Genomic DNA, 25,656 nt, shown 5'->3' with positions numbered 1-25,656 from the left:
AACAGTGGATGTTTTTTTTAAATAGATTGGAAATCCTCTTTAATATCAGGGGTACATTTCACCATTGAACATAAAATGTGTCTCTCTGTCATTTGTATGATCCTGACAACCTGAGCTGTAGGCAAAAGCTGTTTGTAATACGTGAAAAGCAGTCTTCAGGGATGTCATTTTTGCTATTTAGAAGGTAGTGTCAAAACCTGATACACTGGCAGCAATTTAGCAGATCCTTGAAAAGAAAACATTTTAGTGATCCTGAGGGCACACTTTACCAACTCTACATGACCAGATGGTACTCACTGAGGCTTTAAAAGGAAAACTCGTAGAAATGGCACTGCATCTGAAAGACAACAACTAAAACCCAACATAGATAAAGACTCCCACACAAAGAGATAAATGACACCCCTGATAAAATCTTAGTGTTCCTTGGGAAATCATCACACAAGTCAGCAGATGAGAAAGGACTTTAATATCTTTCCACCGCAGCTGTGACTTTTAAATACTTTATTATAAGATGGATGTTGATTTTTGAATTGATATTAGCGGCCACCTAAAATCTGATGGTTAACGCTCCCACATAAAACTGAGGGAAGCTTGCTGCGAAAGACGGTTGTATAAGCAGAAAAAAATTCAACCATTGGAGAACTTCTTTTTTCAAGATAGCAACATAAACCTGCATGCTTGCATAACGTAGTAGAAGTCTATGTTTTTTTTTGTCCTTGCAGGTGAATGGAGGCATCATGGGAAGACATCTCCTCTGCTTGACTATCAAAAAGTAGTAACTGACCAGAAAATTTAGCAAGGCTTTTTACCTGAGAGTGTCAGCTAGAAAAGCCTGGTTATCTTAAAGGAGAAGTACAGCCAAAGCTCATTTGGCTGTACTTCTCCTGTGGATCACTGGGGTACAGTTTATTCTGCCCTCCTGTGACCCATTTTCAGCAGACAGAGGACTGAGGGCTGCTGTGAGCTGACGTCACAAAGCCCACACAGGGATCCACCCACATGCCTGGACCGGCACCCAGCGAGCCGCTGACAGCCTGAGCCCGGCTGCTCCCACCCGTTCCACAGCCCAGCGCTCCAGTGAGCGAGGAGGGGGCAGAGCAGACAGTCACCAGCTCTCTGCTCAGGGAGCCCGGAGAACTGAGCAATCTGCAGTGGTTGATCGCCTGGTTTTCAGTGTTAGAGCTGGCGGGGGACAGATGCAGTCTGGGCTCCTCCTCTTCTGTTTGTGCCATCACAGGAAGATGCTACTGCATCCATTGACAAACACAGTGTGGTTTGGCCCTGTCCCTGCTCACTGGGTTTGATTGACAGCCTCTCTATCCAGTGAGGAGAAAGAGGGGAGACCAGTGTCACTGCAGACAAATGCAGCACTGGATTGGGATAAGACACAGGTAAGTAACAGGTGTGGGGGGGGGGGGGTGTTGGGGGTGATACTTCACTGGAACATTTACAGTAATACAGAGTATGCATTAAAGAGAAGCTCCAGCACACTTACCTGTCCAGGGATCCCGCAAAGTCGGCACCCCAGCCAATTTTTCAATTGCCTCTCGGGTGCTGCCACTGCCATTCATGGCAAGGGAAACTGGCTGGTTCCCTACTGCACATGGACAAAATGCACTACGCTTTGTGAATGGCCTGGCGGGCAGGGTAAGGTGGAGGAGGGCCGAATTTCCAAGGGACCTGTGTGGGGAGATCTCCCGGAAGTGGGGATCTCCCCCCTCCCCCCCCCCCCTCCGAAAAGTGCCAAATGTACCTGTCCAGGCATCCCACGTTGTCGGCACCCCAGCCAATTTTTTAATCGGCTGTCGGATGCTGCCGCCGCCACTCATTGTAAGGAAAACCATCAGTAAAGCCTTGTGGCTTCACAATCGGTTCCCTACTGCATATGTGCAAAGTGTGCTGCCCTTTGTGAATGGCCCGCGGGGGAAGGGGGGTCGAACTTCAGGGGGACCTCGCTGCAGCCAGATCACCCAGAAGTAGGGACAGGTACCTTTCAAAGAAAGGTACCCGTTCCCCCCTTCCCCTAAAAGGCGACAAATGTGGCACTGGAGGGGGGAGGAAGCAAACAAGTGGAGCTTCCCCTTTTGGGTGGAGCTCCGCTTTAAGATAAGAAATGTTCTGCCTTTAAAACTGCTTTAGGGGAACACCTATAAATACTGTGTGTGGTATTTTAATTATATTCCTGTGATCCTGCACTATCCCTGACAAACCTCATGGGGGTACATCGACCAACACTCACGGTACAATACTGCAGAGAGCTGAGCTGATGTCATATAACTTTATTGCCTTTCTCTACAGTTTGAAAGATTGCATTTGTTACAATAAATATGTCTTATAGCTGAACTTTATTCTGAAATGTTTTCTATAATCTTTCAAGAAACTGAAGATATAATTAGAATTTTGATCTAAAGTTGAGTTAAAGGCACCTCTGCTCCAACAGTCTGGAGCCTTCTTCTGGGTGCCAGTCTACATCTGCCAAGAATGTCCGGCACAGGATGACGTCACTCTAGCTCATGTCCACAAATCATTAATCCTGGCATAGTGCAAGCATATGAAGACTTATGTACATTTTATGGAGGATTACAAACAGGCAGGTAAGGACATTTTTGGCATAAGAGACATTGCATGTCTCCTTTGCAATAAGAAGCCTGCCTGTTCACATTTTATTTCTGAGTTCTGCTTTACACTGTTGTTTTATATCTGTTTTTTGCATACACAATCTTTGTTTCACAAATAAACATTACATGACAAAGGGTTCCTAGAGCACCATGGGTTAGCCTAAATGACATCAAAGCCGAACAGCTAACCATATAGTTCCCTTTGTCTGACAGAAGCCTTAAATAACACATTAGAGTTCTGTACACAAGAGGCTTCTTTTAGCACTGCAGAAAAGTAATGTTAAAGTTTAATTAAAAGGCAAACAAATGTTTTTTTTTTAGTTTTGGATAGAAATGAGACACCTATTAGCAATTCCCTTATTTTGAAGAGATTTTATCTCACTTCCTGTTTGGCTATGGGACAGGAAGTGAAGAGAAATCTCCCCAATAGGACGCAGATGGTAAAAAATAATCTGACAGGGGTTCCAACCCTCCCTTACTCTATCCAAAAAAAAAAGTTTTGCCTATAGTTTACTTATTTACTTTAATTATGTGAAAAGAAAACTACAGCCCATCCTGCTGGATTGTATAGAAGATTTAATTTGGATGGATAGAAGAAGACTACATAGCGTATGTACAGTATGTAGAGTACTTATGTATGTATACCAAATATGCAGGGAAGGAAGACTACATAAAAGGGTGTGTGAAACTATTGTCCCACGGTAAACTCAGGTCAAACTGTACATTGTGTATGGGATCTAGGAAAGTCCTATAATAGCTCGTTATCCTGCCATTTCTCTTTGTTACTGACCACACTAGGTACAGAAGCACATTCGTACATGTGTAGCCAGTCTGCATGCCTTCTTTTGACTTGGGAATTACAGGACCTCATGGCTGTAGTCACAAAGTCAGATAAAAGCCGCAACACTAATTCCCGCCCCGTTCCGCCCTCCACAGGTTCAGTGACAGTGACTTTTTATCACCAGGCATCTTTTGCAGTCTCCACGCCCAGCCGAGCTGTCATGAGAAATGGGGGACCTAGTGATGACGTGACCACAGTTAAAAGGTCAAAAAAAATTACAGCATTATTTGATGGCTGTAAATAGTGCAATGTGATGGTTTCAGATGTGTTTGTTTTAGAATATTGTACCTTAATTTACACTTTAATATGCAATATTTCATATTAACTCAACTAGCAATAAAGAAAATAATTTTCTAATATGTTATTTTTGTAGTCATGACCATAATATACAAAGAACAAAAATACATACAAAAACACTGTCATTTTTCTGTAAGCGGTGAATAACAACCTGAATAAGATCATTGAAGCAGCTCCTGACAGACAAGCCTGCTCTGTGAAATTCTATAAGGTCACGAAGAAATAGACTCATCCAAAGGACTAAACAACAAAAAGGCTGCCTAATAGATGAGCAGGTCTCTTCTAAGAGCGGCGGATGGTGAGAGTTCTGTCTATCCTCATCAAGATCACCGACCCACTGAAACCTTTTTTCCTAGGCACATATGTAGGAAACGTTTCTTATCCTTTTCTACGCATTATCGTCGGTATGATCTCTCTCCTGTGTTTATACAGAAACAAAACAAATACACGATCATGGCCATTTTATGACACTGGTGAACCCATGGAAAATTACTCACATGTAGGATGTATGGTGTATGTGTCTTACTAGTGTTACTAAACCCACAAAAGTAAAATCAGTCTGTATATGCAGTAAAGCATGCTTGGTATACTCACTGTGGAACCTAAGGTGTTATTCTTCTGCATTGTGTAAAAAGGCCATTTGATCCTGTCTTCTCTGATCCTTCCCTTTCTTTTACTGTCCCCAATCCCTCTCATGATAGTACAGAGCCTTGAGAGCACTTTGCACATGCTCCGTTTAGTGTGTATTGGTAGAGATTTTTATTTTTTCCTTGGAGGGTGCATGTGGTCAGCCCAGGGCCAATCAGCACTGTCCAAACAGAAGGTCAGGAGTCATGCAGCCAGTACAGTCAGAGTAGAATGAAAACTCCTCCTAAAAGCTTTAACCAGACACTGATAGAAGTCACAAGACTGCTATATACTGCTGATGAGAAAAGGTATTTAACAGTTTATGTTTACTAAAATCAGGGCTGGAGTCCTGCAGGAATGCATGGGAAAGGCGTTCCTGTCATTTTTCCACAGCAGGAACGTTGTTTCTATTAGCACCCGTGTCCTGCAGGGCTGGCCTTTGAAATATGTGAGCTGTGGCATCAATGTGTGTGAAGAACTGAGCTGGCACTAGAGGAAGTAGAGCTGATGCTTACTGTATAGCACCGCCTCCTGTCACTGGCGGAGTGATACCAAATGTACACCGTCTGTGACAGGTGCCATACAGGAAGCATTGGCTCAGCTATTTACTGCAGCCATATGCTTCCTGTCACACTCATGCTCGGGGATGGTGAGTCTGGAACCAGCCAACAGTACCCGCCAGCAGTACCAGCCAGAAGTACCCACCAGCAGTTTCCAGCCAGCAGTACCCACCAGCAGTACCAGGCCTGGAGGACAGCAAGCAGCAGCCACCAGCCATACCCGCCTGGGGGACAGCAGCAGCCAGCGATACCTGCAGGAATCCTGTAGAAGAAGAGGAAGAAGTGAAAATTTAGGTCAGTTGAGGTGCAGCTAAACCGCAGTGCCTCCGTGTGAAAGCAGCCTTAGGCCCCTTTCACACGATCGGTCCAATCGGGTCTCCCTGTATGTTTTTCAGGTGGACCCAATCGAACCCTTCATTCACCTCTATAGATTGGCAGATGTAAACGGACTTGTGTCTGTTTACACCCGCCTATCTCCAATATGATCCACTTAAAAAAACAGGTAATCCGTCCTCTTCTGTCTGGGCAGATCGGATCGGAGGGCCCATAGAGTAGAGTGGGCTGTGTCCGTGTCTGCTCATCATATGCTGAGTGGACACAGACCTGTCATCTGCCCGCTCCGCACATTGTGGCCTGCAACCAGTTACTAAGTCGCTAAAGTGGCCCTTGCTCCTCAAAAGGTTGGGTACCCCTGGTGTAGGGGCATGAGTCTTGAATGGAGAGGTGCGCTGTAGCAACCTTCCCTCTTAGTTTCGCCGGTGTGTGTTGTGGAGGGAAGGAGTCCCAGATGGAGAGGTGTGCTGTACTGTAGCGCATCAGGAGACCCACGGGGAGATCACAAATATCTCCCGTGAAGTTGATAAAAGTGTTAAGACTGTTGTCACTGTCGCGGCCGGCCTTAACACATTCATCACTGTGGTTGGCAGGCCTCACTATTCTTCCCTACCTTCTCCACGCTAAGGGCATGGCATCAATACTAAGCTTTATTACTGCATAAACTGGCACCAATACTAGGTTTTATTACTGCGCAAACCTGCACCAATACTAGGCTTTTTCACTGCGTAAACTGGCACCAATATAGGCTTTATTACTGCGTAAACTGGCATCAATACTAGGCTCCTCTACTGCTTTAACTAGCACCAATACAAGGGGTTATTACTTCATAAACTGGTACCAATACTAGGATTTATTACTGCATAAATTGGCACCAATACTAGGGGTTATTACTGTGTAAACTGGCACCAATACTAGGGGTTATTACTGTGTAAACTGGCACCAATGCTAGGCTTTATTACGGCGTGAACTGGCACCAATACTAGGCTTTATTACTGCATAAACTGGCATCAATACTAGGCTTTGTTACTAATGAAACAGAGATAAAAACCTGACAAGATTTTAAGCCCTCAACATTATATCCAGAATTGAAATGAAAATGTTGACTTTAGATGCACTTATTGCTGGTCATTAGTTCCAAGTTCCTTAAGTGCTTCCCATCCACTGTACATACAGTATATGTACCTACCCGGACAATACAGGTATTATCCAGGTCATTACTTGAGGTATCAGTTTTAAGAGCAAGCGATGAGCTTTCATTTAAAAGTGATCTGAGCAGCTACACAACCTTTTGATCACTTTTACAGGTGTTAGAAGGAGGACCCCCCCATCCCACCGCCGCCTGGTGCCTTTAATGGGCTCTCTGATCCCACTGGGGAGCCTAGTACCGATGGGACCAGTTGCATCGGTCACACTAAGTAGAGTGGGAGGAACTTTGTTGTTCCTCCCCTTTGTGACATCAGAAATCAGAAGCTACAAGGATTTTGCCATTTAGGGTTTTGGTTTCCCCAGATCTCTTCATAAAGTGGACTTGTCACGGTCCATGCTATCACAAGTGATGTTGTTCAAAAATTAAATACAGTAAAACCTTGGTTTGAGAGTAACTTGGTTTGAGAGCGCTTTGCAAGACAAGCAAATTTTTTAAATAAATTTTGACTTGATATACAAGCGATGTCTTGATATACAAGTAGCGTCATGTATAAAAAAGAAGAGATGAGCCTCTAATGTGTAGCAATATGGTTACATTTAATGAAGGTTCAATTTTAAGCAACTCACATGGTTGATGATTAAAACAGGCACATCTAAGAATGCAGGCATCTGGGATAAAGCTGTCCACATAGACCGTCCTCCGCACAGCCATCTTCATCATCCCTTCCCCGCTGCACTCCACGAGTGATTCAAAGCCTCACTTTCAGATCACTCTACTGCAGGCTATTCTTCCCGGTCAGGATTGCAGACTGACAGTGGTGAGAGTCGGTGGTTCAGAAGATGGTCTATGTGGACAGCTTTATCCCGGATGCCTGCATACTTAGGTGTGCCTATTTTAATCATCAACCATGTGAGTTGCTAAATGTTGAACCTTCATTAAATGTAACCATATTGCTACACTCTCATCTCTCTTATATTCTGTAGCTCTGCTAGATTTTGCTTCTAAACCCCTTGGGAAGGCTGCATATTGTGGATGGACATTTTATGGTTACACAACCCATCACATTGCTATAATCTTTGTATATAGACTATAAAATAGACTATAAACTGAAGGACTTGTGGAACGAATCATCTGAGTTTCCATTATTTATTATGGGGAAATTCGCTTTGATATAAGAGTGCTTTGGATTACAAGCATGTTTCCAGAACGAATTATGCTCGCAATCCAAGGTTTTACTGTAAAGGTAATTAAAATGCAAAATGTTTTTATATCGCCTCCGTCCCCCCATGCTCATGTACAAATGTGAACATGCACGTAGATCCTGCATGCATATGTAAACAGTGATCGCACCACACATGTGAGGTATTTTTGTGAAAAACAGACTGAGAACAATATTTCTAGCACCAGATCCCCTCAGTAACTTTAAATTGGTAACCTGTAAATGCTTTAAAGCCACCTGTGGAGATTTTTAGGTACTGTAGTTTTTTGCCGTTCCATGGGCATACACAGTTTTAAAGCATGCCATGTTAGGTATCTACTTGGTTTAACATCATCTTTTATATTTTGCCAAAACTGGGTATTATATTGTGTTTGTGTGCACTGAAATTCATTAAAGTGTATTTTTTCCTGAAATTTGCTTTCCATAAATTACTGTGCAAATATTGTGTGACATTGAAAACTGCAACAACAACCATTTTATTCTCCAAGCCCTCTGCTTAAAAAAAAAAAAAAAAAAAAAATAATAATAATATTGTTATGTTGTGGGGGTTCTAAGTAATTTTCTAGTAAAAATGCTGATTTTTTACATGTATAAGAAAAATGTCAAAATTAGCCCGGACTGGAGGTGGTTAAATGAGACATTCAAGCAATTATCATGTTCAGGAGATCAGCATTGGCACCTCTATATAATCGTGTTTTCTTTATTTTGTCGAATAAATCTGTAAAGATTTCCAGAATAAAAACCCACATGAGAAATTAACATTCCGAGATCTACTTACGGTTTTCTGATTTCAGTGGAAGAATTTGGCTTAACTTATCCGGAGAGCTAGGACTATCAAGCGTTGAGACACACTCAAAATTAATGATGAACATCATGGCTACACCTTCCTGGTTCTTTACAGGAATAATATGGGTACTGCAAATGAACGTTGAACCTGAAAGAGAAGATAAATTACAGTTAGATCCAAAATATTTCAGTTTCCTTCTAACTTTTAGGGAAAGCAGTGATGAAATATTTCTTCCAGAACTGCCCCTTCTCCCTCCACTATTACACAGCCAAGTGAAGGAGTCACTATTTTGAGATTATTTATAATGCAGAGTAAATACATGGATATTCCAGCTGCAAGATTGACAACTATAGCCTTGTAGGAGAACATAGGGGTTCAAAATAGTAATTCACAAAACAAATGAAACTCTCATTGGGTAGAAAAAAGGTGGGTAGAAGGAGCTTAGGTCTAGGGTGGGACACATCACCCAAGTTAGTGCCGATTATCTGTACAGAGAAAGAGAATGTATGGCTCTATTCTAACACGGAGGGTGATTTTCAGAGGAACAAAAGTAATCTGAGTGACCTTTTTGTTTTGAATCTTGAACAAGTTTAAAGTGAAAGAAAAGCCTAACTATTCTTAAAAATGTTCACTCTTCCTTCCCCCTACCTATCCTGCACACCCTGAAAAATAAGATCTGCATACTTTTATACCTGATCCAAACACTTGATTTAGCAGCTCCAGCTCATTTGTGTCAGCTGCCAACAGATGGGCCATGGAAGCCTGAGGGTGACATCATGGTTCCAGGAACTTACAGTGATTTTCGAGCACTACCTTACGAAGGGAAGCCGAAGCTGCTAAATTACGTGAACGAACGGGATTAAAAAGAGCTAAGTGCAAAGATCATTTTAAAAAGGCTATACAGGATAAGTAAGAGGAGTGGGAAGAGAACATTTTCAAGAATAGTTAGAGTGAGCCTTTACTATCACTTTAAGAGATTTGAGAAGATTTTTCTCTGCCCTTTTTTATTGATGTTGATTGCTTGTAATGCAAGAAAATCTTGCTTTTGCTCATTAAAGTAGAACTATAGGCACAACTTTTTTTTTCCATTTTGAATAGAGCAAGGTAGGGCTATAACCCCCTGTCAGATTTTTTTTTTTTTCACCATCTGTGTCCCATTGCAGAGATTTCCCTTTGCTTCTTGTCCCATAGCCAAACAGGTAGTGAAAGGAAATCCCTGCTAATTAAGGGAATCCCTTGGGGACCACCAGGCCACCAGGACTAGTGTCCCTATTGGAATATTTCCCATCTATTACTTTTCAGGGGACAACCTAACATTTCAGATTTTCTATTTTTTTTTTTTAAGTTCACTTTTAGGCTCCATTCACACCTGGGCGTTTTCAGCTCCAAAAAAGCTCAAAAAAAATGTTTCCAAAACGCCCAACAAGTAAAATCCCATTCATTTAAATGGCCCCTGTTCACATCTGAGCGTTTTAACGCCTGAAGCAAAACGCCCAACGCTCAAAAAAGTACAGGAGCTTCTTTTTGGGCAGATTACAGGCGTTTTCCATTGTTCTCTATTCAATCTAAAAACGCCTGCACAAAAAACGCCTGAAAAAACGCCCATAAAAACGCCTGAAAAAACGCCTGAAACAAAAACTCCCAGGTGTGAATGGAGCCTTAGGCTACGTTCACATCTTGACGTTGCTATCACAGGTGTTTTTATGGGCGTTTTTTCAGGCGTTTTTATGGGCATTTTTTAGCAAGCGTTTTACAGGCGTTTTTACAGGCGTTTTTTGTGCAGGCGTTCTTAGATTGAATAGAGACCAATGGAAAACGCCTGTAATCTGCCCAAATAGAAGCTCATGTACTTTTTTGAGCGTTGGGCGTTTTGCTCACAGCGTCAAAACGCTCAGTTGTGAACAGGGGCCATTGAAATGAATAGGATTTCTCTTGTTGGGCGTTTTGAGAGCTGATCCTAGAGCAGAAAAACTCCCCAAAAATGCCCCAAAACGCCTACATGTGAATGGAGCCTTAATGATAACAGTAAACAGGACAAATAGAGAGGGTGAATCCCCTTAAAGTGGTAGTAAACTCTGTTACATGTAAGCCTATAATAAGGCTTACCTATAGGTACTGTGAATATCTCCTAAACTTGCGCTATGAAGGTCTGACGGCATAAACAGCGGGTCTCACATGAATGCATGGGAGTGACGTCATCGCGGCTCCAGTCACTCACAGTGCCGGAGCGCACGAACCTGGAAGAAACACCAGGGAAGATGTCAGCCATCTCAACGGTGAGCGGGCACCGCTGGAAGGGTTTTGTTCTTAGGTAAGTATTTCATAATGCGCTAGTATGTGATGCATATTAGCTCATTATGCCGTTGTCTTACAGTTTTTGTTTTTTTTTCCCAGGGTTTACAACATCATTACAGGGACACAGACAGCAATTAAAACTGATAAGCACTCGAATCCCTATCCCCTCTATCCAAAACGAAAAAAAAAAAAAAAAGTTTTACCTTTAGTTATAATTATAATAAAAGTTATCAATGGTGATTTTTATCTTAAAAGGATGAAACTATGGTCAGAAATGTGACAATGCCAAGTCATTTGACTTGACAGTAAATATATACTTCGGTATCAAGCATCCTTTCCCCATCTCAATGTTGGGAGATACAACCATAAGTCTTAGCTACCTGTGCCCCAACCTAATTCTGCATCAGAATAATCCAGGTATTCAAGGAAAAAGGAATTGCTGCTGTATTTTTCATCAAAGTATTTTTTCTACAGTTGAGAGCGAAAAAAAGATTTAAGAGTTATTTAAAGAATATTAAAGTGGAATTACTTAAAAAGTTTTCAACAAAGACAAATCAACTCAAAATAGGCCAGTTATGTGCAGTAAAACTTTACAAATAATGTACCTTTAATTATTATAGTCCTCAATTTAGCTAAAAGATTTGCTGGAGACTTAAAAATTTGCATGGATCATTACTGGAAAGTTAAAATAATTTATCAAAAGTTATCCTTGATTAAAGCTTCTTTAGCTTACTTCAGTCTTTTCATGTACAACGCTTAATCCCCTCATATTGATTAGTGTATTATATGTACATTTGATGTCCCAGTTTTGAGTGAAAGAATTTTACACGTTTTATCATCCAGAAATTCTCAGTGGCAGCTATTGTGAAGTTTTCTGGTGGGAACTGAAAGATTCTTAGAGAACACCAAAGTGCAGATAACACAGAATTGAGTAGCAAATAATCTGTGTGAGTAGCCATGTACTACTGGTGTCACAGATTTGGTTAGAGAATGGTGAAATTAACCATTTTGGTAAAATGCCATGAAGGCAAAAAGTAAAGGTAAAAGAGAAGTTAGGGATTAAAAAAAAACAAAAAACATTTATACCAACCTAGGTGGATGCAGCATGATTTGATGCTGCATCTGTCCCCAGCTGGCTCTGCAGTGAGAACTGAGTGATCAAACACCGCTGATCGCTCAGTTCTCCCCCTGCACTCTGAACAGAGACCTTTGACTCTCAGTCAGGGGCTCTCTGCTCTTCCCTCCAGTGCTCCCTGGAGCACTAGGCAGAGGAGGGGGCGGGAGGGGTTGGCTCAGGTTCTTGGTAGATCGCTGAGAGGCTGAGCCTGGTGTTGGTCCAGGCATCTAGGTGGATCCTGACCATGTGACATGAATAAAGCGTGATTGTGAAGAGTGGGAGATTGTTCTTTGGGGAGATAAAACTTATAAAAGTCCAGTAAAGAGACACTGTCAAGTTTTTTTTTCGGTCGCATGTGTTCGCTAAGTGTAAACACATTTTTCAAAAAATTGCAAAAATAATCTATATTTTTAAGTAAGTTTACAGTTTTGTGCTGGGCTGCATTAATATCTGTTTTGGATGGCATGCAGCCTGTGGGCCGCAGGTTGGTCACCCCTGCTCCAGGGCTTCAATGAGCTCTGATTAAATACTTATGATGGCTACAGAAACTCCTTTAATTTATTTTGGGCTTGTTCTGGTGTCAAAAAACAGCCCCTCTTTAGCAATAATTTTTTATTTATTTTACTCAGAAAGAAAAAAGTACAGAGTAAAATATAATACACTAAAACATTTAAAGTAACAGGAAAGGGGGGAAATGCAAATACAAAGAATACTAATTACAATAAAAATTTCCTCCTATTCCTGTTTTATCAACAAGACCTGAAGTGAAGGAAAGTCCCTACAACGGGACACAGATAGCAACAAATAATAATAATTAAAAAAAAAAATGAACAGAGATTTTACTAATCCCTACTCTTATCCAAAAACATAAATAAATAAATAAATAAATAAATAAATAAATAAATAAGCAAAATTGGCAAGTGGTTCTCCATGAAAGCCAAGTAACAAGTATTTTCATTAAGAGAGGTCAACAATGGCAGCCATGTTTTTCTAATGTCCATATATTTCTAATAACATTTTTTTCTTTAATAGAGCTACACCACAGTAGAGTATTCCTCTTCTGTAAGTCATGAAGAGCGGGACTTGATTCCTAATGGTTTCTGAAACCCCAGAAGTAAATTCCCCCTCCTTCCCAATCAAACCAATGGCAGGCAGGGTGTTTGTTAGGACTACAGAACACCCATTCCTCTCCGTCTCTTCATTACATAGGGGGTGTTCTTCCTCCTACAGAAATGAGATGGGAACAATGCTTTTTGATAACAGAGCAGCAAAGTCAGAAAGCACAGGATGGTATCAGCTCCAAGGTTTTTGGCACGATCAGCAAGTATTTTTTTGGTACTTATCAAACAAATAAAATAAAATGCTTCAATGTTTTATTAAACGATTCAGAATGTAGCAAATAAGAGAAGTTTGTTCTTAGAGTTTAAATACACATTAAAGTGGTTATTAACCACTTTACCACCCGAGGATTTTTCTGTCTTACGTCCAGGCCACTTTTTGCGATTCGGCACTGTGCGAATTTAACTGACAATTGCGCGGTCATGCAACGCCGTACCCAAACGAAATTTACATCCTTTTTTTCCCACAAACAGAGCTTTCTTTTGGTGGTATTTGATCACCTGTGCGCTTTTTACTTTTTGCGCTATAAACAAAAAAAGAGTGTACATTTTGAAAAAATAACAATATTTTTCACATTTTTTATATGAAATTCCCCTCAAAAAATGTAAAAATCTAAATTTTTTTACATTTTTGGCCAATTTGTTTTCTGCTACCTATGTTTGGTAAACAAAATAAGCGTATTTTGATTTGTTTGCGCAAAAGTTATTGCATTTACTAAGGGAAAGATTTCTGCCATTTTTGGTGTTTTTTTTTTTACGAGTAATGTCGGCGATCTCCGATTTTTTTTGCGGGACTGCGACATTGCAGCGGACAGATCGGACCCTTGACTGACATTTTTTACACTTTTGGGGTTACCAGTGACATTTCTACAGTAATCAGTGCTATACATATGCACTGTTACTGTAAAAATGACACTGGCAGGGAAGGGGTTAATTTTATTGGAGAGGGAGGGGTTAATGTATGCCTGGTGCTTACTAACTTGTGTGGGGGGAGGTGACTGAGTGACACGGGGACAGATTGCAGGTTCAGCTATGCTGAATCCTGCAATCTAAACCCTGTCTGTCACTTAGGAGATCCGCCCGCTTTGTTTACACAAGCGGGCGGATCTCCAGACTCGATTCCCCGTCGATCGGGGAAGAGCGGCGGCGATCGCCGCCGCTCCTCCCCTGGCCCGACTCCCGCTGTGACTGAATACAGCGGGAGCGAGCCTCTGGCGGCGCGCGTGAGCCGCCCACAAGGGGAGGAGTCCAGCGACGTAGGTCTACGTCGCTGGACGGGAACGAGCCACTGTGCCGCAGTAGAGGCACAGTGAGCGGGGCTAAAGTGGTTAAACCGTAAACCAAAAATGTAATATAGTGAAGCTTACCAATCATTAGATGTGGTGGTTGCATTTGTTTTTCGACTTTTCTCCCACACTTTTTACCTAGAAATCTGGACAGTAACACCCTTCCTGTAATATACTGTCTACACTTTGGAAGAAGGAGCAACAAAGACACCTTTGGACAGCAGCATTGCGGAGTTACATCCTTTTTTTTTAATTGTCCAATTATTTGCATGCCTATCAGGAATGCTATTATAAAAATATATATTTTTTTGTTTTGTAAATACCTTTTTGCAATTATTTTCTGCAGCACTCCCAGCTTAGGCGGTTTCATCACTAGGCGATTCGCATGGACTCCTGGGATTTCGGCGTTTTCTATAACAGGACTCCATGGGAATCGCCTAATACTGTAATCTCACGTGATTTCCATTCCGGGATGCCCTCTGATTGACAGGTTGCCATAACAACGGGGTGGGAACTTTCACTGATGCCACCATTGCAATGGCAACCTGCCAGGAAGAAAGAGCACCGCACAGTAACATGACTGCAGAGGCGTGAGATCAGAAGGTGCATGCAGGGTAGCCAGCTGCACCAAATCCCAGAAATGAGGACAAGAGGGCTTCAGATGCCCCCAGCAGAGATGGACCCTGCCTGCTTCCAAAATCTGATTCCTTTTGCAAGATTTAAACATAAACTAAAAAAAACGAAAAACTAAAATGCCACACTAATGACATTATCTAAATATTGCAGTTTAAGTGGGCACAATTACGGCAGAGTATTAAAAAAAAAAAAAATTAATTGGGGGACTGGAACTTCGCTTTAATGGAATGAACTGTAAGATGTACTAGATTTAAAGCGGAGTTCCAGCCATTTCACTCACCTGTCCAACGGTCCAGCGATGCGGCCGCCCGAAGCCTCGATCCTCTCCCTCGGCGCCGGCATCACTGCTGTGGGCACCCGGCTGTGACAGTTTGCGGCTTCACAGCCGGGGACCCACTGCGCATGCGCGAGTTGCGCTACGCGCCGTGATTGGCCGGCAATCTTCTGGGATCTTTGACGTGTCCCAGAAGATTGCAGGGAGGGAGGGGGAGAGGAGAACTTCCGCTCAGGGTGCCGCGGTGCTCCGAGCGGAAGTGGGAGCGGGTACCTGTCAAAACTAGGTACCCGCTCCCCCCCCCAAAAAAATGACATGCCAAATGTGGCATGCCAGGGGGTTAGGACCACCTAAAGCGGAAGTTCCACTTTTGGGTGGAACTCCGCTTTAAGTACAGCAAACTATTTTCAAGTTGAACTCCAGCTAACACTTTGTTAAGCAATTACAGCAAACAGTTTTGTTCCTTTTGGGATAAAGGTTTTACATGAATAAATAAAAGCTGATCATTGTAAACACCCCTACCAGTGGTAAAAAAACAATTGTCTCACCCCTCTAACTGCTACATGTGCAGGACAGCTTGTTCTGTTGAAAAACAACAGACTTACTGGCTGGATCACCAGGTGAAAGTAAAAGAAAGAAAGCTTAAAGAAGAACTCAAGGAAAACATTTTTTCCCATGCAGTGGGGCTGTGCCCACATTGCATGGGTTAACTGCTTGTTTTTGCCTAGGGGTGAGGGGAGTGGAGATATATATACCTAATTTGCCAATTAGTCCCTGCCGCTCTTGCCCCCCTGCACACTAGCGGTATTGTGCCTGGACTGTTCCTGATGTCATCGCACAAATTGACCAGCTCTGGATGTAAGGACTGCAGGAACAGTCCTTCTCTGGATGTGGGGGAGCGCTGTTTTTTGGAGGAACGGGTGAGTATAGCCTTTCGGTGTATCCCTGGACAAAACGAGCAATTAACCCTTGCAGAATTTTTTTTCCCCGATATTCTTCTTTGAAAAAGAAAACAAATGCAACCGCCACTTCCAAGAATTGGTAAGCTGCAATATAATAAATGTTTGCTTTTGAGTTTAATACAGTTTTAATTTTTGTTATAACTTTAAGTTTTGTTATATCTTTTAGATAAGTGCAAAACAATATTTGATGATTCTGACAGAAATCTAGTGCAACACAGGAAAGTATCAGCTAACGCTATTACTAGTTCTCTTTGTGGACTACAGAATATCTCCCCCAATGTCATTGAGATGAGGATGGGGGTGCTTTATTGTCCTAACACAATTCCCGTCCTTGGGTAACAACACTGCTCCTCCAGTGAAAAAGCATTGTCATCCTGGGAAAGGAAGTAAGCTACTGGTATGATCACAGGTGAAAAACCTAAAAAACGAATCCAGCCACCACGTATAAAGACTGATAAATTGCAATAGATTTGGATTTAGATACACTTTAAGGCTAGGTTCACACTGTCTTGTGTGTGTTTTGTGTGGCTCCAGTTTGCACAGGCCCAGCAGCCTATTCGTTTGAATATTCGTTTGACCAGGCCATATTTTGCGATTCGGCACTGCCTTAATTTAACAGACAATTGCATGGTCGTGCAACGCTGTAGTTAAATAAAATTGATATCTTTTTTTCCCACAAATAGAGCTTTCTTTTGGTGGTATTTGATCACCTGTGCAATTTTTATTTTTTGCACTATAAACAAAAAAATAGCAACAATTCTGAAAAAAAAAAAAAATAATAATATTTTTCACATTCTGCTATATAACATTCCCAAAAAAAAAAAATGAAAAATCAAAATTTTTTAATTTATTTTAGGCCAATTTGTTTTCTACTACATATTTTTGGTAAAAAAAAAAAATTGCAATAATCGTATTTTGATTGGTTTGCGCAAAAGTTATAGCGACTACTAACTACGGGAAAGATTTATGTAATTTTTATTGTTTTTTTTTTTACTAGTAATGGCAGCGATCTGCAATTTTTAGCGGGACTGCGACATTGCGGCGGACAGATCGGACCCCTAACTGACATTTTTGACACTTTTGGGGGGGGGGGTACCAGTGACATTACTACAGTAATCAGTGCTAAAAATATGCACTGTTACTGTAATAATGACACTGGCAGGGAAGGGGTTAACATTGTGGGTGATCGAGGGGTAAATGTGAGCCTAGGGGAGTGTTTACTAACTGTGGGGGGTGTGGCTTCTGAAATGACCATAGAGACCTGTAATCCTATATAGAAGGATCAGAGGCACTCAGTCAGAGGCGTAACTAGAACCTTCAGGGCCCCGATGCAAGAAACCATGAAGGGCCCCCCAGACCCCTGGCTGGGGCCCTTCCCTTCAAGCCCGGGGCTCTTCCCACTACTCCTGGGGCTCTTTACTCTCGTTGCATGGCCTTTTATTACGGTCCCGCAGCAGTATCCTTTCACAAGTTCTGCAGTGGGCCCCCTTCCTGCAATCTTGGGGCCTCCCCACAGTGGTGCAATGCCAGGGCCCGGTCGCAAGTGTGACCTTTGAGATCCTGGAAGTTTACCCACTGGTTTGCTACCGGGCCCCCTGGAGCATGGGGCCCGGTAGCAATTGCAACCCCTGCAACCCCTGTAGTTACGCCCCTGCACTCAGTGATCATTCAAGGGAGAAGAACAGTCAGCTGTGTTTCCTTCTCTCTCTGTGAGGAACGATCACAGGTGTCACGCGGCAATCGGAGCCGCCTGACCCATGCATCGACTTCCCCGCTGCCGTCTGGGGGCGGGAGTGCGCCGTCTCCAGTGCGCGCTCGCCCCCTAGCTCCCTGCTAACGACCGACGTAGCCCTATGTCGGTTTGCCTGGGGGAGCCACACTGTGGTCGGCAACCAGTTAATAACAAATGCCACCCCCACGCATCTGCAAAAGAGCAGTGCGTTTGGGCTGCGGGTGCAATTTACATGGTCTCCCGCACCAACAACCACCCGCCACACTGTGAACCTGGCCTAAATCCTGTCCTTCTTTAAACCTAAACAGATACATTTGTTGCAATTATTTTTGTGAAATAAATATTTTGGCAGCGATCCTGCTGCCTTATATAATACAAAAAATTTACATTGCACAAATGAACATAATAAATTCAGTGTGTTAAATTTTAAGCAGCTTATGACATTCATTGCTTTTTTTTTTTTCATTAAAAAAATAAAAAATTAAAAAGTTTCACAAAGTGCGCTTGATCTCTGCAGACTTCCCTAAATGCCCGATTCAGCAATTCTGTCTGTTAGACTAATTTATTGTGACTTAACACGGTAAAACTAGAAACTTTACTTCCTTGGCCACAAGAAACTGATCTTACATTATATTCTATAAAAACCCCGCTCTATAATGAGGTTAGTGCTGACGCTGAGAAACAATCTGCAAAACAGAACAGTGACATAATTATCAGAAGAAACTAAGACAATGACTATTGCTGCTGGGATAGCAAAAAAAAGCCTAAAGCCTAAAGCAGACCTGCCATTCTATAATGGGCTTAGAGAGGTTGATTTACCAAAGGCAAATAGGCAGTTCACTTTGCAAGGAAATTTTAATTTAGTTAAAATGGTGGAAATTCACTTTGAAAAGAATAGCCAATCACATGCAGGAGGAAAATAAATAGAAACAGAATTTTTGCTTGCACATGATTGGATGATGGTAGTCAGAAGAATTCCCTTGCAAAGTGAGCAGCCTATTTGCCTTTAGTAAACCAACCCTATTGTCTCAAAGGAAAAGTGTCAAGTCCATAAATAGGGAGCTGCCCCAGGCACATGCGTTTCTTGATGCCATTTCATCAGTAGCAGTCTTGTACTGTGTTATTAATGATTTTATTTTAATGCTCCTCCTTGTAAATGTGTATAAATTCACAGATTTCAGAACCATTTTAAAAATGGTATAAGGACCCATTTACACTGGTAGCTGTCAGTGAGAATCAGTGATTCTTGCCGGAGTAGAAACTTTTCCCATGTACACAGTGTGGTTGATTTACTAAAGAAAAGTAGACCGTTCACAAGGGAAGTTGAACTTTGCATGGGAAATTTCCCCAAAACTTAGGGAATCAGGTGCAGCTCTGCTAACATCCATAGACCCATACCTTCTTGACTGACCATTTAGAAGACCATCACCACTCATGGATGGTTTTGAATTTCCTATAACTATGTTAGAAATTATATCTATGAACTTTGTCTATGGTTTTTAACCTCAGTGTATTTAATAAATGTATATGTTTTTTAAGATAATAATTTTGTTGTCTTGATATGCTCACTTACTGCACACCCTACATCCGGTTAAGTCCCCCTTTTTCTCAGAGTTAGGGGTGGTTTCCCTTGTCCCCTCCTTGGGATCTCTGACCCCTTCCTCCTTTTTAGACACAAGCTTTTCTAACATCCATCATCCAATTTCCATTCGTATTTTGCAATGTTTTTAATTGCCATTTATTTGGTTACTGCAAAAATTTAGTAGAAGTATGTATTAGACATAAAAAGCTGATTGCGGAATGAGGCGCATCCTATCCGTCCCTTAAGACCCCATACTGGCGAAACGCGTAGGATGGGGCTTGTTTCGGAAATTACGTCATCCCGCATAAAGTGTGTGTCTGCTCACGGCCTGTTGATTTGTGACTAGAGCCGACTGTATTAGTGATTTGTATACAATGTTATCTATGTGTTGAGGTAGACACTTCCTCATGTAAATGCATTGTGGTTTTTAATAGTTTTTAATAAAAGGGTTTTTTTTGCAGGATGCAGTGCCTTTTGTTTCCTATGTACAGTTTAGAGCAAAGATGATAGTGGTCTAGGAGAGGAGAGTGGACTGGTTTAACCCCATAGTGGCTGAAAAAGAATTGGACACAGGAAATTATGGAGAAAGCGGGACTGGACATGGAGAAGAGGATAATGCTTGAAGCACTAGCACTTTCTTATATGAACTTTGTTTTCTACATGAACTTTGCACTGGAGATTTTTCTTTCACGGGACACTTTATTTAGAATATAGATTTGAATGAACAGTACACTTTTTTAAGGAGATAAATTGATTTATAGCTCCCAACTGTCCCTGATTTTAAGGGACTGTCCCTGATTTGGAACAAAGTCCCTCTGTCCCTCTTTCCTCCTCATTTATCCCTCATTTTGGTCTAATCTATATAGTTGTATAAAAAATGCACTTTTTATCTTTCAAAAAGTGTTTCCAAGTGCTAAACCTTCCATCCAATATCTAAATTGCTGCATTTGTAAGTTCCAAAAGCCAAAATAAAGGAATAGTACAGGGGGTCCCCGGGTTACAAACATCCGACTTACCAACGACTCCTACTTACAAATGGAGGGAGACAACAGGAAGTGAGAGGAAATCTCCCCCCAGGATGGGAAATTCACTCCTGTAAGAGTTATCATGGGAAAAAGTGTCTCCACTGAAGCTTTATCACCAATCCTTGTTTCCACAACAACCCAAAATGTTCATAATTTTTATGTCATAGGGACAGAAAGTGAGGTGAAATCTATTGAACAGGGGCACAGACAGCAAAACAAATGTTACAGGGGTGATAACCCTCCCCTATGCTATCCAAAAAACGTAAAAAATATTATTTTGGCTGGAGCTACACTTAAGAAATTTAGCTGTTCCGACTTACAAATTCAACATAAGAACAAATCTACAGACCCCATCTTGTTTGTAACCCAAAGTTGTAAAAAAAGCACTTGTGGGTTTAACTACCGGTAATCTTTTTTCCATATAATTCTCTTTTAACCACTTTACCACCGGAGGATTTTGCTGTCTTACGTCCAGGCCACTTTTTGCGATTTGGCACTGTGCGACTTTAACTGACAATTGCGCGGTCATGCAACGCCGTACCCAAACAAAATTTATATCCTTTTTTTCCCACAAACAGAGCTTTCTTTTGGTGGTATTTGATCACCTCTGCACTTTTCATTTTTTGCGATATTAATAAAAAAAAGCGACAATTTTGAAAAAATAACAATATTTTTCTACTTTGACAGTTAAAAAATATCCAATATATTCAATTTTTGTCATATATTTAGGCCAAAATGTATTTAGCTACATGTCTTTGACAAAAAAATTCTCAGTGAGCGTATTTTTAACCGCTTTAAGACCGGAAGATTTTACCCCATTCCTTAACAGGCCATGCTGTACCCAAATTAAATTTATGTCCTTTTTTCCCCACAAATAGAGCTTTCTTTAGGTGGTATTTGATCACCTGTGCGATTTTTACTTTTTGCGCTATAAACAAAAAAAGAGCGACAATTTTGAAAAAAATAACAATGTTTTTCACATTTTTTTATATGAAATCCCCCCCCCCCCCCCAAAAAAAAAGTAAAAATTAAAATGTTTTAACATTTTAGGCCAATTTGTTTTCTGCTACATATTTTTGGTAAAAAAAATCGCAATAAGTGTGTTTTGATTGGTTTGCGCAAACGTTATCGCAGCTACTAACTACAGGAAATTTATGTCATTTTTATTGTTTTTTTTTTTTAACTAGTAATGGCGGCAATCTGGCGGCGATCTGCGATTTTTTTTGCGGGACTGCGACATTGCGGCGGACAGATCGGACCCTTGACTGACATTTTTGACACTTTTGGGGGTACCAGTGACATTACTACAGTAATCAGTGCTATAAATATGCACTGTTACTGTAAAAATGACACTGGCAGGGAAGGGTTTAACTTTATTGGGGAGGGAGGGGTTAATGTATGCCTGGTGCTTACTAACGTGTGTGGGGGGAAGGGACTGTGTGAGACAGGGACAGATCGCAGGTTCAGCAATAGCACCTGTCACTGTCTATTGCTGTCACAGGGGAATTTTTACATTTCTTGTGACAGCAATAAAAGTGATTAGAATTTTTTTCTAAGATCCTATCTTTTCTAAGATCTAAGGTCCTATCCCTCCCTTCTTGCGTGCCAAAGCAAAGGCATATATAAGTTGCGCCTGCAAATGTAAACATGTTCAAACCACAGATGTGAAGTATTGCCGCGATCATTAGAGTGAGAGCAATAATTCTAGTGCAAAACGTCCTCTGTAACTCTAAACAGGTAACCGCTAAAAAAAATTTAAAACGTTGTCTATGGAGATTTTTAAGGACCGTCGTTGTTCGCCATTTTGTGTGCAATTTTAAAGTGTGACATGTTAGGTTTCTATTTACTCAGCGTAACATAATCTTTCATATTATACAAAAAAATTAGGCTAACTTAACTGTTTTGTTTTTTTAAATTTATTAAAGTGTAATTTTTCCCAAAACAATTGCGTTTGAGAGCCCATTCACATTAGTGCGACTTGTCAGACGACTTGTCAGCCTGACAAGTCGCGGTATGTCGCGGTCCATTGATTAGCACAGGACCCGTTCTAATAGGAGTCACTCCGACTTAGAAAAAGGGTCCTGTACTACTTTGGGGCGACCTCGGAGTGACTTGCATAGACTTCCATTATGTGAAGTCTCTGCAAATTGCGCCGAAGCCGCGGTGCACAGCGGTGCACGCGACTTCACAGGTCGCCCCCCAAAGTCGCGTCGCGCTAGTCTGAATGGGCTCTGAAAGACCACTGTGCAAATAAATACAGCGTGACACAGAATTTTGCAACAACTGCCATTTTATTCTCTAGGGTCTCTGTTATGTGTTTGGGGGTTCTAAGTAATTTTCTAGCAATACTGATTTTAACTTGTAAGCAACATGTCTCAGAAATCGGCCTGGTCTTGAAGTGGTTACATGGATAATGTGCATGTATTGCAAATTATTACTTTTATTTTTTATCTTTTAGCTTTAACATATGCTTTAAAACTCCTCCCTACTCTATCCCCCCTGAACAACCAAAAAAAATATGCTATTTCCAGTTTTGTTTTGTTTTTTTATTTGTCTTTATCGTTCTTTTACGTTGTCATTTCTTCATACAGGCCAATCTGTGATCAAATAGCTCAAGTTTTAGCCATTGTGCCTTCCAACCATCTCTCCAAACTGTTACACCAAGACACTTGCCACTGTTCCCATGGAAACAAACAAAATTACTTTAGTAAACAGAAAATAAGCAATTTAGGACTGTTTCACAACTACTATAAATAGCTTTCCTGAAGGATAGGCCGTGTGGCTCAGACTGATTAAATAAACACTATAGCTTTCTCCATCTGAGAGCAGCAGTCTTTAGGCGAGTGAATAACATTCTATAGAGCTGTCTTGTCTGATAGAAGGTTATTCAATGCATCGTACAGACTTTTTTCATTTTTTGCATTCCTCTGCATTTATTCATATTTTTGTTCCTGACTAGAAAATGAAATGTATATTGATAAAGAAAATATTTGACTAACAAAAAGTTGTAGAATTCAAATCTGGATTTACAAGCAAACTTTAGCGGCCTTTGAAGGAGTGAAGCTTAGAAACCATGGCGATGCCTACAGAATGTATTGGGTTTTATATAAGAAAGTGGATAGGGGCTATTCCAGGAGGGTCTCTATAACACTACTCTAAGTGAAATTGTGCTAAAAAGATAATATAAATATATAAAATATATATAAAATCTAGATATAAGCACATAAAAAACACAATAATGTGTTACATCAATAAAGTGCAATATAGTGTTGTGCAACGATGAATGTGAATCATGCTCAGTGTACAAATCCATATATAATGTGCACAACTAGTGAAAATACCCAAAAAAAGAAATACTAATAATCCACATAAATATGTATAACAGCACAAGAAATATAAAGCTAAAATATTAAATATTAAATTTTATAAATTAATATTTTAATATTAAATATTTAATATTAAAAATTAAATAAAGCTAAAAATAATAAATAAATGACTAGTCAGCAAAATATTAAAAATAAAGTGTCCATAGTGCAAAAGGTGTGTCCATTCATAAAAATATTTCTAGTGATAGAAACTAAAATGGTATGAATCTAAGCAAATCTATATAACATATGTGACAAAGTGTCTACTGTCCAATCCAGGGCTGAGCCCTTGATAAAGTCGCATGAGTGTGACGCAACGCGTCGGAAGGAGCCAGGTGATGTCACTTCAGGTTTCCGGCCGAGGCCAGAATTAAGTGATTTTAGACACTCTGCACTGCTTGCAGAGTATCTAAAATACACTTTGCAGTGTATATATTTGTATGAACTTTTTAGCACAATTTCACTTATAGTGTTATAGACCCCCCTGGAATAGCGCCTATCCACTTTCTTATCTATAGCTAGTTATATGTAGAGACACTATAAGGATTGGCTGCTGCTCATTAGGGCCATTCACATCAGAATCCCCCGAGTTTTCACCACCGCAATCTTGGTAGCACATTGGTTTCCTACACTAACTATATGTATTGGGTTTTGTATAGGTATATATTATTTGGGAAAAGTTTTGAATATATGTGTATATTATTAAACAAAACTCGTATTAAAGCGCTAATAAAGTAAGCCCAGCGGTCTCTTCTGTCATAAATGCTTCCCCCTGCTTGTCAACAGTAATGTGGAAAGTGAGGTCATTGTGTCCTGGCCATTCAAATTAATTAATTAATAAATGAATTAATTAATAAATTAATGGCCGAAAAGAGGGAACTTGGAAGGCAGACCACAAGAAGTTGGAAGCACCTGAGCACTGACAGCACAGCACTGGAGGGCATCCTTTAAAAAATAAGTCTGCCATAATGTGCTAGTATGCAGTGCATACAAGCACATTATGGCATAAACCTGCAAGGGGCCCTAGGAGTGTTTTTGTTTTGTTTTTTTCTGTGGAGTTTAATTCCACTTTAAATAAAACATACAATTAAACATACATACTGTAACATAATACAATATAAATATACTGAAATATCAAGATGGTGCTTACAACAACCATCCAGTCATTTTTATTTTTTTGCAGCTTGGAAAATAAGCACCATGGGATTATTTTCTTCCATCCCAGTTCTAATGAATAAATACAGTCTGTTTTTTCTGGCCATACATTGGGGGAGGTTTACTAAAACTGGTGCACAGAGAATCTGGTCAGCTGTGCATAGTAACCAATCAGCTTCCAGGTATTATTGGCAACGCCTAATTGAACAAGCTGAAGTTACAAGCTGATTGGTTACTATGCACAGCTGCACCAGATTCTCTGTGCACCAGTTTTAGTAAATAACCCCCATTGTTTCTCCATCCACACAAACAAGGGGAATGGAGGATCATTTTGATCAGTGTATGTCCAACTTTACAAATGTGCAGAAGTATTTTGTTAAGCAGAAATATCGACCAGATGTTACCAAATATTTAAATCCTATTTTGGGGGATGACTATCATTTAGCTTATAGCTCTGTGCACACTTCTGAGGAAAGTCAATCACACAAACAGCTAGTAGTATTTGAAAAACAAGAAATTAATCCTGCGCTATGGTGATACAAATTGTGCCTCAAAAGTGCTGCTGTGCATAAAAATCAAAAGGATTTTGAACGTGATAATACAAAGAAACAGAGCAAAATTGATAATTGGCAATAAATTAGTAAGCCGCTAAAAGTGCTTAGCGTGAATAAATAAAT

The 25,656-nt window shown here is 40.7% G+C and overlaps 1 protein-coding gene across 2 annotated transcripts in view; it reads right to left on the bottom strand.

Moving 5' to 3' along the window:
- Positions 1-25,656, bottom strand: part of KCNH7 (potassium voltage-gated channel subfamily H member 7) — a 657,816-nt gene that overhangs the window by 318,644 nt on the left and 313,516 nt on the right. For both annotated transcript variants that reach the window (XM_082260896.1, XM_082260897.1), the window contains exon 3: positions 8,424-8,579. In XM_082260896.1, coding sequence (XP_082117022.1) covers positions 8,424-8,579 — 156 coding nt within the window. The remainder of the gene's footprint in view (positions 1-8,423; positions 8,580-25,656) is intronic.

The sequence above is a fragment of the Pelophylax lessonae genome, assembly GCF_965119305.1.
Source record: "Pelophylax lessonae genome assembly, chromosome: 6".
NCBI lineage: Eukaryota > Metazoa > Chordata > Amphibia > Anura > Ranidae > Pelophylax > Pelophylax lessonae.
This window is presented reverse-complemented; position numbering and strand designations above follow the sequence as displayed.